Here is a 14,012-nt window from a genome sequence, read left to right on the forward strand (position 1 = left end):
CTTGTGTGGTCAAACAAATAAAGTCACAGATTCTGCTTGTCAATAGCTGATTAAAAAATCATCAACTATCTTGATCAGTGAAGAGCTAATTGCAATGCTTGCTTTCACTCTCCCACAGCTGGAAGGAAACTTAAAAAGTCAACGGCAACCTGAAAACAGTGACAAAGGCTAGGTGTAAAGAACCTGCTTCACCTTGCTGAAACCTCAGTATCGGAAAGTTAAGGACAGAGTAAATCTGCTTCTGTACACAATTAAAGAGGAGTTACACATGCATTTAATTAAACTAATTGCTCTTGCTTACCATGACACTTATCTGAAACTAATCATTAATGGTCTTCTGAAATAGAGCACTGTGATAAAAACAATTTCATTGTGAATGCTGCTGTGGGCACTGATAACTATTTGTAATGAGGAGCTGTATACAGTTGTGACTGGCATTGTTTTGTTTCATCACATAATAAAAGAAGTTGTGCATGACTGCTTTATTCAATTATGCATGAATCACAAACCTGTCATACCTCTTGCAGGCCACTGGGATTCCTGCAGACATACTTTTATATATAATTTTTTTTAGCTCAACAGAATTAATTTCTTTCAGTTTCCTGGACTTTATTCTTCTGTACTTAAGTTACCATGTCTGAGGAATTAGAACTGACAACAACCTGATGTGTAGGATGTCTACATAGTCAATAATGCCCTGTACATTAATATTTGGAAAGACCATACAGTCATTATGCAATGTTCTGAGTGCAATTAAATTTTATGAACTGCAGAAAAACATTTATAAAAAGTAGGTAAGACTTCGGCATTTCAACTTCCTCCCCACTTCTACAGAGTAAAACCTAGCTGCCAATGCCTTGTTCAGTCCCTGCTCAACACTGCTTTGTTTTCCCTATAAAATTCTCCAAATAATTTAAAAGCATTCTTCCAGGAAAACACCTCCAATGTACTGCTACATTACATCATTCTTTCCTCTTCAGTATAAACCCAAGGACAGACTTCAAACACTGACAACATGCTCTCTATGTCCCCTCATCTTAGTTTCTTTAGAGCCCTAAGAAATTAACTTGTCTTTTCATTAAGACAGAAGAAATTTGGTCAAGTGACTTTGTCACCAAAACCCCGGATTTTAAATAGGCACACTGTCCTCAAGACCATCATTGTGAGTCTTCCACACCAGTGCTCAAGGGACACACTGCAGATAAAAGACCCCTCATCAAGAGATAAGGAAATCTCATTTAGATGCAGAAGTGAAATGGTAATGTTTTAAACCCAGCCTGTAACAGAAAACAAACCCCTCCAATACACTGCTTTAATTAGTTTCATAACATGCTTCCTAAGAAAATATAAACCATCTTCCACTGAGTAGAAACCATACTAAGACCAACAACTGCACACAATTAAATTAGGTGGCCTCACTTACCAAATAAGCAGGTCCTTTTTAACCAAACCTTAATTAAATACGGTCACCTAAATTTTTTTCTCTGAGCAATTATCAGACCTATCAACCTTAAGCAAAAGGAGCTCAACTGAGCAGTCTTTCAGATTTCAGACTCCAAGTTGTAACTTAAAAGAAAGGAGTATTTCAATATTATTTCATTGGTAACTGCCTGGCAGTAAATTACAGGAAACACTAATTGTCTAATAACTGCTAATAAATTACAGTTCTGAAAATATAATATATAGACTATTAGGTATGCTAGACCTGTTACTTCCCTCACCAGCTCAGGCCCATTTTTTATTTTGGGATTCCACAGAGTCAAACACACAGAAACAAACCACGAGGAGACACAGAGATGAGATGAGCCTTGTAAACTTACCCCTCCTGACAACTTAATCACCCTGACTTTGCTGCCGACATGGGGCCCATCACTAGCACTGTTTGTCCGCTGCATCACAGTCCTTTTCACCCCCGGCTTCTGCTCCTGGGGCCTGGCGGGGACCGAGGCCACTCGAGCCGCCTGCGCCGTGGGCAGCGCCGCTGCTGCAGGTTTGCTCTGTAACACTTTCGGGGATGCCTGAGGCTGACTCGCAGGAATTGTTCTAGTTTGCCTCAGCTGCTTCACTGGCTTCAGCTGCTGTCCTTGGTACTGCCCATCCCCTGCGCCCTGGGGGAAATCTGTGGGTTTGGGGTGGATGTTTGCAACTACCGCGTCTTGCTTCCTAACAAGGAGTCTGTTTTTCACGTTGTGCCTGGTCTGCAAGCCGGAGTGGGGAATGTAGGGGCTGCCGTTGGTGGGGAACTCGGAGGAGCCCTCCTCGTGCTGCAGGAAGGACTGCTGGGAGCAAGGCTGCTGCTGCTGCTGCTGCTGTGCAAGTCTCTCCAGCAACTCTCTCTTCCTGGCCCCAGCCTGCTGCTGCCGTCTCAGCTCCTTCTGCTTCAGGATCTCCTCTCTCAGGCGCTTCTGCTCTTCTATCTTCAAACGATACAACCGAGTTTCTTCGTCTTCGTCTGGGTACTACAAAGGAAAAAACAAATGAATTTATAAAATTCTAAACAGACGCCCAGCTCGGTCAAAACAAGGTGAAATTGTTTCAGATGTAGAGCTTTTTAAATTTTCCCGGATACCAAAGCAAGGCTGTTAGTGGAGTGCATCTGCTGCTAAGGTTTATTTGCTATTCATTTCAGACAAACAGCTCAAATCTGGTTTAGGACTTAGATATACTACTTCCTAGACAGAAAAGCTTTAATACCACTTGAGAAATCTGATCAGAATAATAAGAATTATTAAATTATTTGTAAAACTCCAAGTTTTACAAATTGGAATTAATTTAAAAGTTTCCAAAACCAATTAAACTATTAATATAATTCAAGATATCAAAATATGCTTCAAATAGAAGGTAACAATACAGAGGCAACCCACTGTCACATAGGTTTTATCTTGCTCTTTTCTGACAAAGTAACAAAAGGTAGGGTGGTAAATGACCTGAAAGGCCCTGATTAGAACTATTGATTTTTCTCACAGAATTTTAAGCCTGATCTCAAACTCATTTGTCACACAATAATTGGTTATAATGAACAGCACAAGTCAATCTCTCTGACCTTGAACTCATGCACTCTCTTCAGAATCAAAATGTTGCCAAAAGCAGTGTTGGAATATTAATGGTATATAGAGAATGCCTTTAATATTCCAGCCCTGGGTCTCCCTGAAAGTACTACACACCACCAAATAACCTTCCTAAAGATTCTTCAACTCAGGAAGAACAGGTTCTTATGAAAAGCTGCATAAAAATGGACAAGAGTCAAGGAAATGCAGATTCTCATCATCCTGGAAAAGAAATAAAATGGCTCTTGTAATAAAAGCACATATATATTTCAGATTTAGGAAGCATACTTTATTATATTTTCTCTTTTTAACAATTTGAAATATTTAAGTTAGATTTACAGAGAATGCTTACAGATGGTAATGAACACAACCTTCTACTCAAGATGCATCAATCACTCTTAAAAACAGCCTCTCCAAGTAACCATATTTTGCATGCTGGTGAATTAATTCATAAAGAATGCTAAAATATTTTTCAAAAACTGGGAATCTGTGACGAATCTTGTGATGAATCTTCATGCATCTTGCAGCTGGGTGCAAACTGTTTTTGACACAACTGCCATTTTTTTAACATATGTGACCCAAATGTGTGACTTGAAGGCTTGAGGTCTTTTTAATACTGAAGTGCTTTTAATCCTAGTGCACCCTAGAAATATCCCCAACCCAAGAAAAAACAGATTCAGCCATAATGTTGGTTCATGGATATGAAAGCCCAGCAGGGTCAGATCTGCACTCACAGCAGCCAGATGCACAACTCCTGAATGGCTTGTTTCCTTCAGCTGTAGCTGCTTCTTCCCTGGGCAGGTATTGATAGGGATTATTCTCACAGTGACTAAAACCAGCTCATTGTCTCAAATTAGAAGCCCTATTACAAGCATCTAATTAGCAGTCTAATTAGAAGCCAAAACAATGGCTATATAAGACTAACCAAATTGCATTTTTAAAATTTACATTTATGTTTTAAGTACGGGTTGTAGTTCAGGGAAGAGGTCTAAGACAGTTCTAACAGTTCTTTACATGAGAATGCTACATTCACCCTGAAATTCTTATCTTTATCTATACTTTGTGGAACATGGTGGTGATTAATAATCACTGTGACAACTAAATTAGAGGTTTGTGTTGACAGATGGTAAAGAAACATACTTCTACAGGAGGAAACCCAGATATTTCATTTTGTCTTGACTACTGGAGATGCTGGATTGTAGCAAAAAAAAAAAAATAGAATAATATCCTTATGAAATACAGGGAAAGATTAAGACCCTTAAAAATAGTTTGCAAAGGATGAGAAAACATGTAAGCTCCAGTTAGGAGGGGGATGTGCTGTTATGCAGATCCTGATGCAATTAAAAATTTTTTCAGTAATTTTCAGAGATACTAAGTATCACAATTACTACAGTTGTTCAGAGGGTAAACTTGTCTAACTTAACAAATTAGTTTATTCACCTGGTTTGGTTTAGATCATAATATTCTACAATTTATCTAAACAAACCTGATGGATGCCATGAGCTAATACCAAGTTTACTTTGGAGGTAGTCCTGTAACTATTTTCCCTTATGTTCAATTGGAACATTGCAGCATGAGTCTTCAGGAGACCACCACTTCTGCCAATGCCCTTTATTAAGAGGGATTTGCCTGCTCATTTTATCACCTAACAAGTTCTGAAGACCTTGGGAGACAGACCACGATGCGGCAGGCTCAGAGCACCAACTCAAAGGTTGCACACAGCAGCACAGAGATGTGTGCTTTGCAGCACACAAATGAGTCCTGCCAGCAGACAAGGAATGAACATCCCCAGGGACTCTGACTAATACATCCCTGCAACAGCCCTTGGACAGACACACTGATTCCAACTATGCCAGGATTAAACACAAAGATGACTGATATAAACTAGACATAAACCCTGTTTTTCTCTGCAGTTCGAAGCATGCTTAGTAGAATATTCAGGCAACTTGATCTCAAATATAATCCAAAACTTTCCTTTCTGAACTAAACTTAAGAAATTAGTAATGATCCTTGGAAGTCAATCCCTTCTTATAAGTTAAAATCAAACATCAAGAGCCCTAAGGTTATATGACAAATGCAGATCAGTCTGTTAAAAAGCAAGGTACTACTACTGTTAAATTCTAAACAAAATGCCCCCACAGCTAGAGGAAGATAATATAAAGACCCTGTGATGATTAACAAAATACCTCCATTAGAAGTCAGTTTTAACTCAATTTAGTTGTACAATGGCCCAACAGTACAGATTGAGAAGGACAGCAAACTCCTATCAGGACGAAAACAGGGTGCTCTGAGTGCTCCTCAGCACTTAGAGCACTTATATACACCACCCTAGAGACTGAGGGTGATGTATAGTACGTATCAGTGACCTATAGCATGTACTAAGAACATTCAGCATGTGAACTGGCCAGACAGGGTCAAGATGAACACAGGACACAATCCCATTAGTTTAATAAGCCCAGTATAGATTTCTCCAACAAACAACAGCACTGCCAAGGAAAAAAAGAAAAAGGCAAGGAAAGCAAGCATTTTGCCTACAGAATCAACTGGGAGAAAGTACAGATCCTTTGAAATTCAAACCATTGTAATTTTCACATCCTGTATCTGGAAGCAACATTATCTGTAGGTGAAAAAGCAGAAAAACATGGAGCAGCCTATTCCCTACATAAACTATTAAGCTTCACGTGTTTTGGGTAGAAACCCCCCAATATGAATAAATGGTACACTGTACATTTGGCTCCTCCTTTTACAGGAGGCTGCAAAGTACAAAAGGCCAGACATGCACTTGGTTTTGTAGGGCTGGCTTTTTTCTGCCAGGTTTTGATTTTGTTTTCTTTTTTTTAAGTGGAAATTCTCATCCATCTTTGAACAGCTTTAACACAATGCATTTCACTGAGTTTTGAAGGCAGACTGAGCCTTAGCTGCAGGTTTTCCTTCTCCTTCAAGATCCAAGGAAGTTTTGATGGAAAGCACCACAAGAAAACATTACAGGCTGCTTTCCTGAATCTGGCTGAAGAGCAAGAGAACCAACAAGAGAAGCAGCAGTCCCACATCCTTCTGGGGAATGTAGAATGGCACTGTTGACTTAGGAAAAGACAGCAAGGACACACTCTAAATCAAGGGATTAAACTTTCTACTGAAATTTAAGTCCTACTACCAGTAGCTTGCTTTTCATGTACTGAATTAAAAAGAAATAAACCCATACCTTTTCAGAAGTCTGCAAGATTAATTGCCAATTAATAGAAGTAAATGCTGAGTCATAAGAACCAGACACTGTTCATGTTCTGGCTGGCTCCCAAGGAACAAAAAAGGAATAATGCAACCAGCATCACTCCTGCGTCTCAGTGAAATGGGTGCAAGAATAGAGCAATCAAAATGGTTTGATCTGTGGCATAAACACAAATCTATTCAGCAGGTTCGTCTTCATTTTTTTAAGCTGTAATATTAAAAATGTAAGAAGCTAGAATAATTTGTCTAAAAATTCATGCCAATTGTCTGCAAAAGGCACAGCCATATCCAAATTGCATCATTTGGCTGCTTGTGTTCAAAACTATAAGATATCTGAATTAAAGGCTACCTATGTATACCCACTGTACACTTAACATCAGCTCCTGAACCCGAGGAAGGAATAAGACACCCTACAAAGGTAACAAGTTACTCCAAGAAGCACACTACCCTCTTGCTAATTTCCAACTGGAAACAAAAACTGTGGTAAGACTCTTCTAAGCACAAGGCAGGAGGCACCATTACAAAAATTTGGAAGACAAGTTATTTAAACTGGAGAAAATTCTACAATTTTTCAGGTAGTTCATAACTAAAATGATGATAATATTCAGATACATTTGATCTAGTAACTTAGTGCAGCAACTCTTTTCCATATTGCAAACCTTGTTAGAAGACAGCAATGTAAAATCCAACAAAATTCACAATTTACTGGATTTGGAAGAACAGAACACAAAGGTTTTCTTTCAGTACATCAAGGACATTATCCCCAGTGTAAGTATTAACATCAATACACCAATGACTGCGCAATGCTCTACTGATTTCCCTCCTGTTCTGAGATCCAATATCCATTTCTCCTAAAGACACATCACCTTTCTCCATTCTCCCTCTTCTTTAAATTCAAAAATGCTTAATTCTGTCTTAATTCCTCTAATCCTAAACAGACTTCAACAGGAGCAGAATTAGGCCCACATCATCCAGACTTTCCTATTTCAATGACAAAATGATGTTCCAGACTAAGGGTATACAATTTAAATCCTGGGGAGTAAAAGCTATTCTGAACAGGCATTTAAGGTCAATATTTTGCAGCCTCACAGGAACAGGAACACAAGCATTCCATTAACATACAGTTTTTAATCTTCTATTCACTCACATTGCAAACCTTTCAAATATCTATATTTAGGGTGAGTAAAACCTCTAACAGCCAATATTGCTATTTTTTTGGTGCTTCCTGAATGATAGGCCACTCATAAATACAGCTACTGACTCTTTAGGAAGAAAGATGCAAAGAAAAGTCTTAATTTTCCAGTTGAAGACTCCTGGAAAATAACCTGCCCAATTCAGTTATGTGCCATACAGCTAGAAAAGGTGACAGAACTTAACTCTTTCTCATCATTATTGAAAGCAAAAAAATGGGATGAAGTCAGCTAATTACAAGAAAAACACACAAAAAAGACTGCAAAATATCATAATCTGCCTAAGGAGAGATATGTAATAATCTACACTACAAAAACAGTGAAGAAAATAATGCTTGTGAATGAACATTTTTAGTGCAGCATTCCCATCTGTAAGAGTGACAATAAGCAGCAGCAGTGAACAAGAGCACTGCAGTGGCACAGCAGAAATGGGACAACAGCTACTACACTGCTTGCAGCAGCAGGCTCTGCTCCAGGTGTGCTTTGGAAGGACAAGGCACTCCTAATGCCTGCCAAATATAACTACAAGGGCTTTACTAGGAGACTTCATTTGTTCCAAGACAACTCTGTTTTTTTATCCTGTTTTGCAAAAACTTGCATAAAACAGATATCAGAATTTTTTCAATGACAGTATTGACAGAGAAATAGAAAGAAAATTTTATTTGTAATAGACCAAGAATTCACACAGGTAAGATTAGCTGGTTTGGTAACTACAGGCTAGAGTATGTTTAAAATGTAAAATGGAGACAACAAGATGACCGCTTTGGGGTTGTTTGTTTCGTTTTCTATTTAATTAAAATAAATTTTTAAAATTCTTATCTTTTTCTAAATACTGCCAGAGATACTTTGGAACTAATGCCTTAATTTTCATATGACTACACTACAGAATAACCTCAAGATATTTTAGATGGGGAGGCCTGTGGCTGATTTTTCAAGACTGATTTTTCAGGCCATTACTTTACTAATGGCCTGAAAGAAAAGGCTTCTCTATGAGGCACTGCATTTTGCATTTTCTGTGACTGAGATTATTACAAGAGACTGAATAGAGGGGAAAGAGATTACTTAAATATTTTTTCCAAAAAAGGTGAAAATTAAAATCTAAAAAAAGGATTTTTTTTCATTTCCATTGAAATGCAAGTGCACAGGAGGTCAAACACTGATAGCTTTAGGTTTCTTTTGTTTCTCATTTATGGAAATTAGTTATGACCATCCCTAATACAAGAACAAGATGAAAAGCTAATCATGAGCAGCTTAAAAGGAAGACAGCATTATCACAATTAAAGCTTTCAATGGTTGTTGAAGAAAACCTGGTCCTTGAGACAAGATTCATGGTTAACTATAACCATGAAGATTTACAGTTCTTCACAGAATAGCCTGACAAAGCACACAGGGTGCATTTAGCCTTCATGCTCAGGATATAAAGAGCACCATCAGTCCAATCCTACCCACTCTCTCAAAGAAACAGAGCTCATGGAGAGTCTTCTCTACCTTCCAGGAGATCTGTGCAGGGAAATGGTCATCTGTTCACATGACACGATCCAGTGGAGCTGAAAACACTGGCATCTGATTTTTTCAACTGCACAGAATACTAGCAGAGCAAACAGCACCCCTTTCTCCAAAATGGAAAACTTAAAAGCATCTCCTCTTTTCCCTTACATGAAAAGGTTTCATAAAAAAAAGAGATTTTCTTCAAGAGCAAGAAGCTCCACGGACAGCATAGCTATGATCTCCTGCATGAATGCTCAAGGCCCAGTAGAGACTGAAGAGCCTAAAGGAAAACAGCATGAGGAAGACAGCTCTCCAAATAGGCTTCTTTTTTCCTTTGAGCAACACAGCATCATACAAAATGACAAAGAGACTTTTAGATTTAGAAGAGTATGATCACCTGAAAATGTATTATAATTCTGAAAAATAAAAATGGGCAAAATATTTCAGAGACTTGTATCACTGATCACCTTTACTCAAATTCAGCCTTTTCCTAGTAGAAATGGTAACTCCTCCTGCAAAACAAATTCACTACAGCCTTGCCAACCTTCCAGACCTTTTATGTCAATAGAGACTATTTCTACTGTTGCAATAAAAGAGGAAAGTACAATTCAGAAGGGAGGCCTCTAGTGGCACCAGAAAATATTTGGTGGATAATACATTAAGTGTGCTTTCAGTTCATAAATCATACTATAAGAGTTTTTTAAAGGTGGGGGCTTTTGTTTCTTGGGGTTTTTTTGAGCTTTTGTTTAAGGAATAAAAAAAAAAAAAAAAATCCCTTACCTCTGGTTCACATTTTCCTTCTGGCTTTGCCTGGCCCACTGGAGTGATTGGTTTAGCTTTCACCTCAGGCCTTCCCTGGGAGTTGGCAGCAGCGGTGCCAGACCTGGCGGCAGGCACGGCGCTGGTGATGGGTTTGACCTGTGCCGCCGGGGCGGAGCTGCGGCGGCTGCTGCCCAGCTCCATGGCGTGGGACGGCGCGATGGGCAGCTCGCGCAGGTTGCTGTTCCTGGGGGCAGCCGACTGCAGCTGCTGGCTGGAACGCTTGACTATATTCTGTGATGGGGTACTCTGAAAAGAAGAAAGGAAAAGAACTGCTCACTTCCACCACAAACCAGGCTGAAGTGATTTTGGTTTCACATTTTCCTGATTTAGTTCAGTTTGGGAAAACAAGCTTTGTGAAGAGGCACAATATTTTTAACGTCAGGAAAAAAATACAGAAATGAGAACATTTTAATAACCTTTTTTTCTAATTAAAGGCAAAATTTAATCTCACTTGTTTAACACCATTCTCAGAAACTGGATTGACTGTGTGACTGCCTTTCCTAATCAAAGCAATTATGCTAAACTATAGTTATATTGTCTTGAGCACTGCTCCAGGCTGTTGTCCTACCCAACCTACAAAGCAGCAGCACAGGCTGCATTGGAGGAAACTCACAAGACAGGAGAGGCACTATCTGAACCAGAAAACTGATCAGCAGTGGTACAGAGAGGCCTTCAAATCAAAAGATTGTCACAGAACTGGGCTCCCACACAACCACAGACTACCAGCAGCTGTAAACCCTTAAAAAGCAAACCTATCTTTCACAATCCCTTCACTGCTAGTTCTTGGGCAACTGAAACAGCTCCTATTGGACCCAAATCAAAAAGAACACTGAAGACCAGAGGAGAAAAGAAAGATATGCATGATATTTTCTAATGTAATTATAAAATGATCAAGGCAGAAAATGAGCAAGAAATGGTAAAAGGAGTGGAAAGAGCAGGAAGAGAATAAATAGAACTGAAACCCATACTGAAAACCCATACTGAAACCTGTGCTTATAGGCCTGCTACTCATGCAGGACATGGACACGTGTGGTACTTACATGCCTTGGCTTCATTGGACCCTGTCGTGGCTGACACTGCATCCTGTTGTTATTTGGCTGCTGCTGTGTGGCTTGCATGTGAGGCCTGAACTGTGGCTGGTTCATGGGCATCAGGGGCTGTGGAGGCCCTTGGAGATGGTGATGCTGCTGCTGCTGCTGGTGATGGTGCTGCGGTTGCTGCTGGTGATGCTGCTGATGAGGTTGAGGTTGTGGCTGAGGCTGTAATGGAGGATGCATGGGACCCTTCACATGAAAAAAAAGTATTTTAGTTTCAAGGTAATAAACTCCAGAAAAGCAGCTCCAGCCTCTCAAGCCCTTAGAACTATAAGCACTTATCAACTATGTTGCACTAAAATCATACAGAGGAAAGAACAGACCAACCAGAGCAGTGTATGGTCGTTCTACCAGAACAGATGGATCACGGCTCCCGCCCTGTGCGCGGTTTGCTAACGCGGTTTACGCCGGCCCTCGGCACACCCGGAGCGCCGCCGGCAGAGGGCGCTGCCGGCCCGCGCGGCCCCGGCGGGCAGCGGGGAGGGAGAGGCTCCATCGCTCGCCAGGCACCGCCGCGACGGCTCCGGGGCCATCCCCCGCGACCTGCGAAGCTCCGGCCGCGTCACTCCCCCAGCCCCGTACCTGCATGCTGGGCTGCGTGTGCGGGGCCAGGAAGGGCTGTCCGGGCGCCTGCAGGAACTGCTGCCGCGGGGGGATGAAGGGCCGCGGCGCGGCGGAGCCCGGCTGGTTGAAGTGCAGGATGCCCACCGGGCCCTGCGGCTGCATGCCCGGCCGCACCGGCCGCTCCCGGGGATACACCGGCTGCTGGCCCGGCTGGCTGAAGGCGGGCCCGGGCGGGCTGAACGGCATCGGGCTCTGCGCGGGAACGGGGTGCGCGCTGTTGAGGAGCGGGGGAGGCGGCGGCGGTGGGGGGCTGCGCTGCTCAAACAGGGGATGACCCGGGAACCGCGGATCTGCGGGAATGAGAGAACTGATCAATCACAACCTTCCTGGGACATAAACGTGTTTCAGAAACATAGAGCTCTGGTCTGTTTCGGGAAGTAACCTGAAATTTTCAGAATGAAAACTGTATGGGATGTTTCAATTATAAGAGCTACCCTCAAGGTTATGTTTCTCTTGTTCCTGTCACTTGTGTATAAAAGGAATTGATCCTTGAAAGACCAGCACAACTGGTACTCTGCTGGAATCAGCAACACCTTTTGGAAATTCTACTTTCATAAAATCAATGAAGGATTCCAGCGATTATAGTTTAAACCACAGAAGAACCCAAAGCATTGACACCATTTGCTGACCAGTATTTAGCACATTTTTACATATTGTACATGTGTAAAATATTTGCAAAATATTATGTATATATACACATTACATATATGCAGTATAAATATAAACATGCACTTTCCTTCTCTTTTCTTTGCTAGGCTGTATAATTTTATCTAACCTTAAGAAATTTCTTACACTACACACACAGTCCAAGCAGTTTAAAGAGTTACAAGAAACCCATGTGTATGGAGAGTACTTGTTATCCAAATTATAACAAAGTGCAACAACTTCATTGCAACAATCACTTAGATATTAATTTGGTGTCTATATAAATATCCAGATTCATGGCAGTTACAGGTGAAGATATATTTTAAAAAGTAAAAATCCACATCAGAAGAAGTAAAAATATACTAGACAACCAGAATTTCTGCCATGTACCAGCCTGACTACATCAAATGGGATCTTCCAGCCTTCAGGTTCTTCTGAACACTTCATATTGTGGGATATAAAGTCACTTTACAATAGGGGGGTGTTAATTGTTAACGGGATTGAAAATGCTCACCTGCTAAGAAGAAAGGATCTCTGTCCTGAGGAGGTGGAGGAGGGAGTGGTGGAGGTGGTGGGGGTGGCCCTCTCCACTGGTCCTGGATTGGCAGCCTTGGAGCTTGGGAGAAGTTGGTAGGAACTGGTCCAGGTGCATGTTGTTGAAAGTCAGGAGGGCCCTGTTTAATAAGGCAGAATTAAAATTAAGGCTACCATATAGAAATTTATGTATTGTCTCCTATAATTTTTTTTCTTTCAAAAATACAATTGCTGTATGAATTATCTCCTATCACCTGTACAAACTGACAGCCTTTACTGAGTCATTCCTTCACAATGGAAGACATATTAAACCCAAGTACAGTATCTTGAAAGGAATTCACAATGTTTTAATAATCACTAGCACCACAGGAATGCCATTTCTTCTCAAGCTTATTGAAATCCATGCAATTATTGACCTTCTTTCCCATTAATCCAAAAAAATCTGTATGTCTACTTAGAAGATATTCCTGACATTTATCTTCATAAACCATACTATTCTTCATTGTCAATTTAGCACAATGTAAGCTACAGAAGGGAGCAGCTTTACTTAAAAAAAGGGGGGAAGGACAATTTATGACATCCAGAAAATTAAAAGAAGTCATCTTTCTAAAAGAATTAAGAGGAGAGAAACATTTCTGGCTATTCACAGTTTAGCATCTGAAGCATTTTAAGAAAGAAAATTTTGTACTCTTTCTTCCAGTAAGGCATTGGATTCTTTTCTTTTTTTAATGCCTTTGCATATTGCAGGAAGCAGTATGTTAATACAAAACCAGAATTCTGCAGAAGACATTTAATGAGTAATTCACACTAGAATTTTTTTATTTTGTATCAAAAGTTGACAAAATACATTGGCAACCTCTGATATACAGAGTAAGCTTTGCTTCACATAAATTATATTCTCAACCATTTCCTTATTATGTGAGTAAATCAAGTAAGTAATGAAAATAATCTGTGAACATCCCTGCTTTCTATAAAGATTCTAAAATCAGTGGATGGGTTCTGTTCTGTCTAGGTGTGATGGTCACCTTGAAGCTTAAAACTTGAGTTGCTGAAGACAAGCTTTTCAAAACAGATTTCAGACCAAAAGCTCCCTGTATTGTCATGAGAAAAGGACCAAAGAACGAAGCTGCAGTAGCTTATCTTTTATCTCTTGAGTTGCCCACACCAAGGGTATGCACAGTCTCACCCTATCATATTTGTACTGCACAAAGACTGGAATTTTAGGATAAGAATTTCTCACACAGCAAGAATGGCCCTGGAGCATACTCAAAATCAAAGCAGCACAAGACAGAGCTGCTTTACAGACTTCTACCAGCACAGTACAACTGGGATTGGCAAGGCCC

At 40.4% G+C, this 14,012-nt stretch overlaps 1 protein-coding gene across 5 annotated transcripts in view; it reads right to left on the reverse strand.

The window, feature by feature from the left end:
• Positions 1-14,012, reverse strand: part of RBM33 (RNA binding motif protein 33) — a 102,573-nt gene that overhangs the window by 31,226 nt on the left and 57,335 nt on the right. For all 5 annotated transcript variants that reach the window (XM_021526559.2, XM_021526561.2, XM_021526558.2 and 2 more), the window contains exons 11-15: positions 12,650-12,809; positions 11,449-11,780; positions 10,813-11,055; positions 9,731-10,018; positions 1,821-2,459 (exon numbers count right to left, since the gene is read on the reverse strand). In XM_021526559.2, coding sequence (XP_021382234.1) covers positions 1,821-2,459; positions 9,731-10,018; positions 10,813-11,055; positions 11,449-11,780; positions 12,650-12,809 — 1,662 coding nt within the window. The remainder of the gene's footprint in view (positions 1-1,820; positions 2,460-9,730; positions 10,019-10,812; positions 11,056-11,448; positions 11,781-12,649; positions 12,810-14,012) is intronic.

Source organism: Lonchura striata, chromosome 1 (assembly GCF_046129695.1).
Source record: "Lonchura striata isolate bLonStr1 chromosome 1, bLonStr1.mat, whole genome shotgun sequence".
In the NCBI taxonomy this organism is placed as follows: Eukaryota; Metazoa; Chordata; class Aves; order Passeriformes; family Estrildidae; genus Lonchura; species Lonchura striata.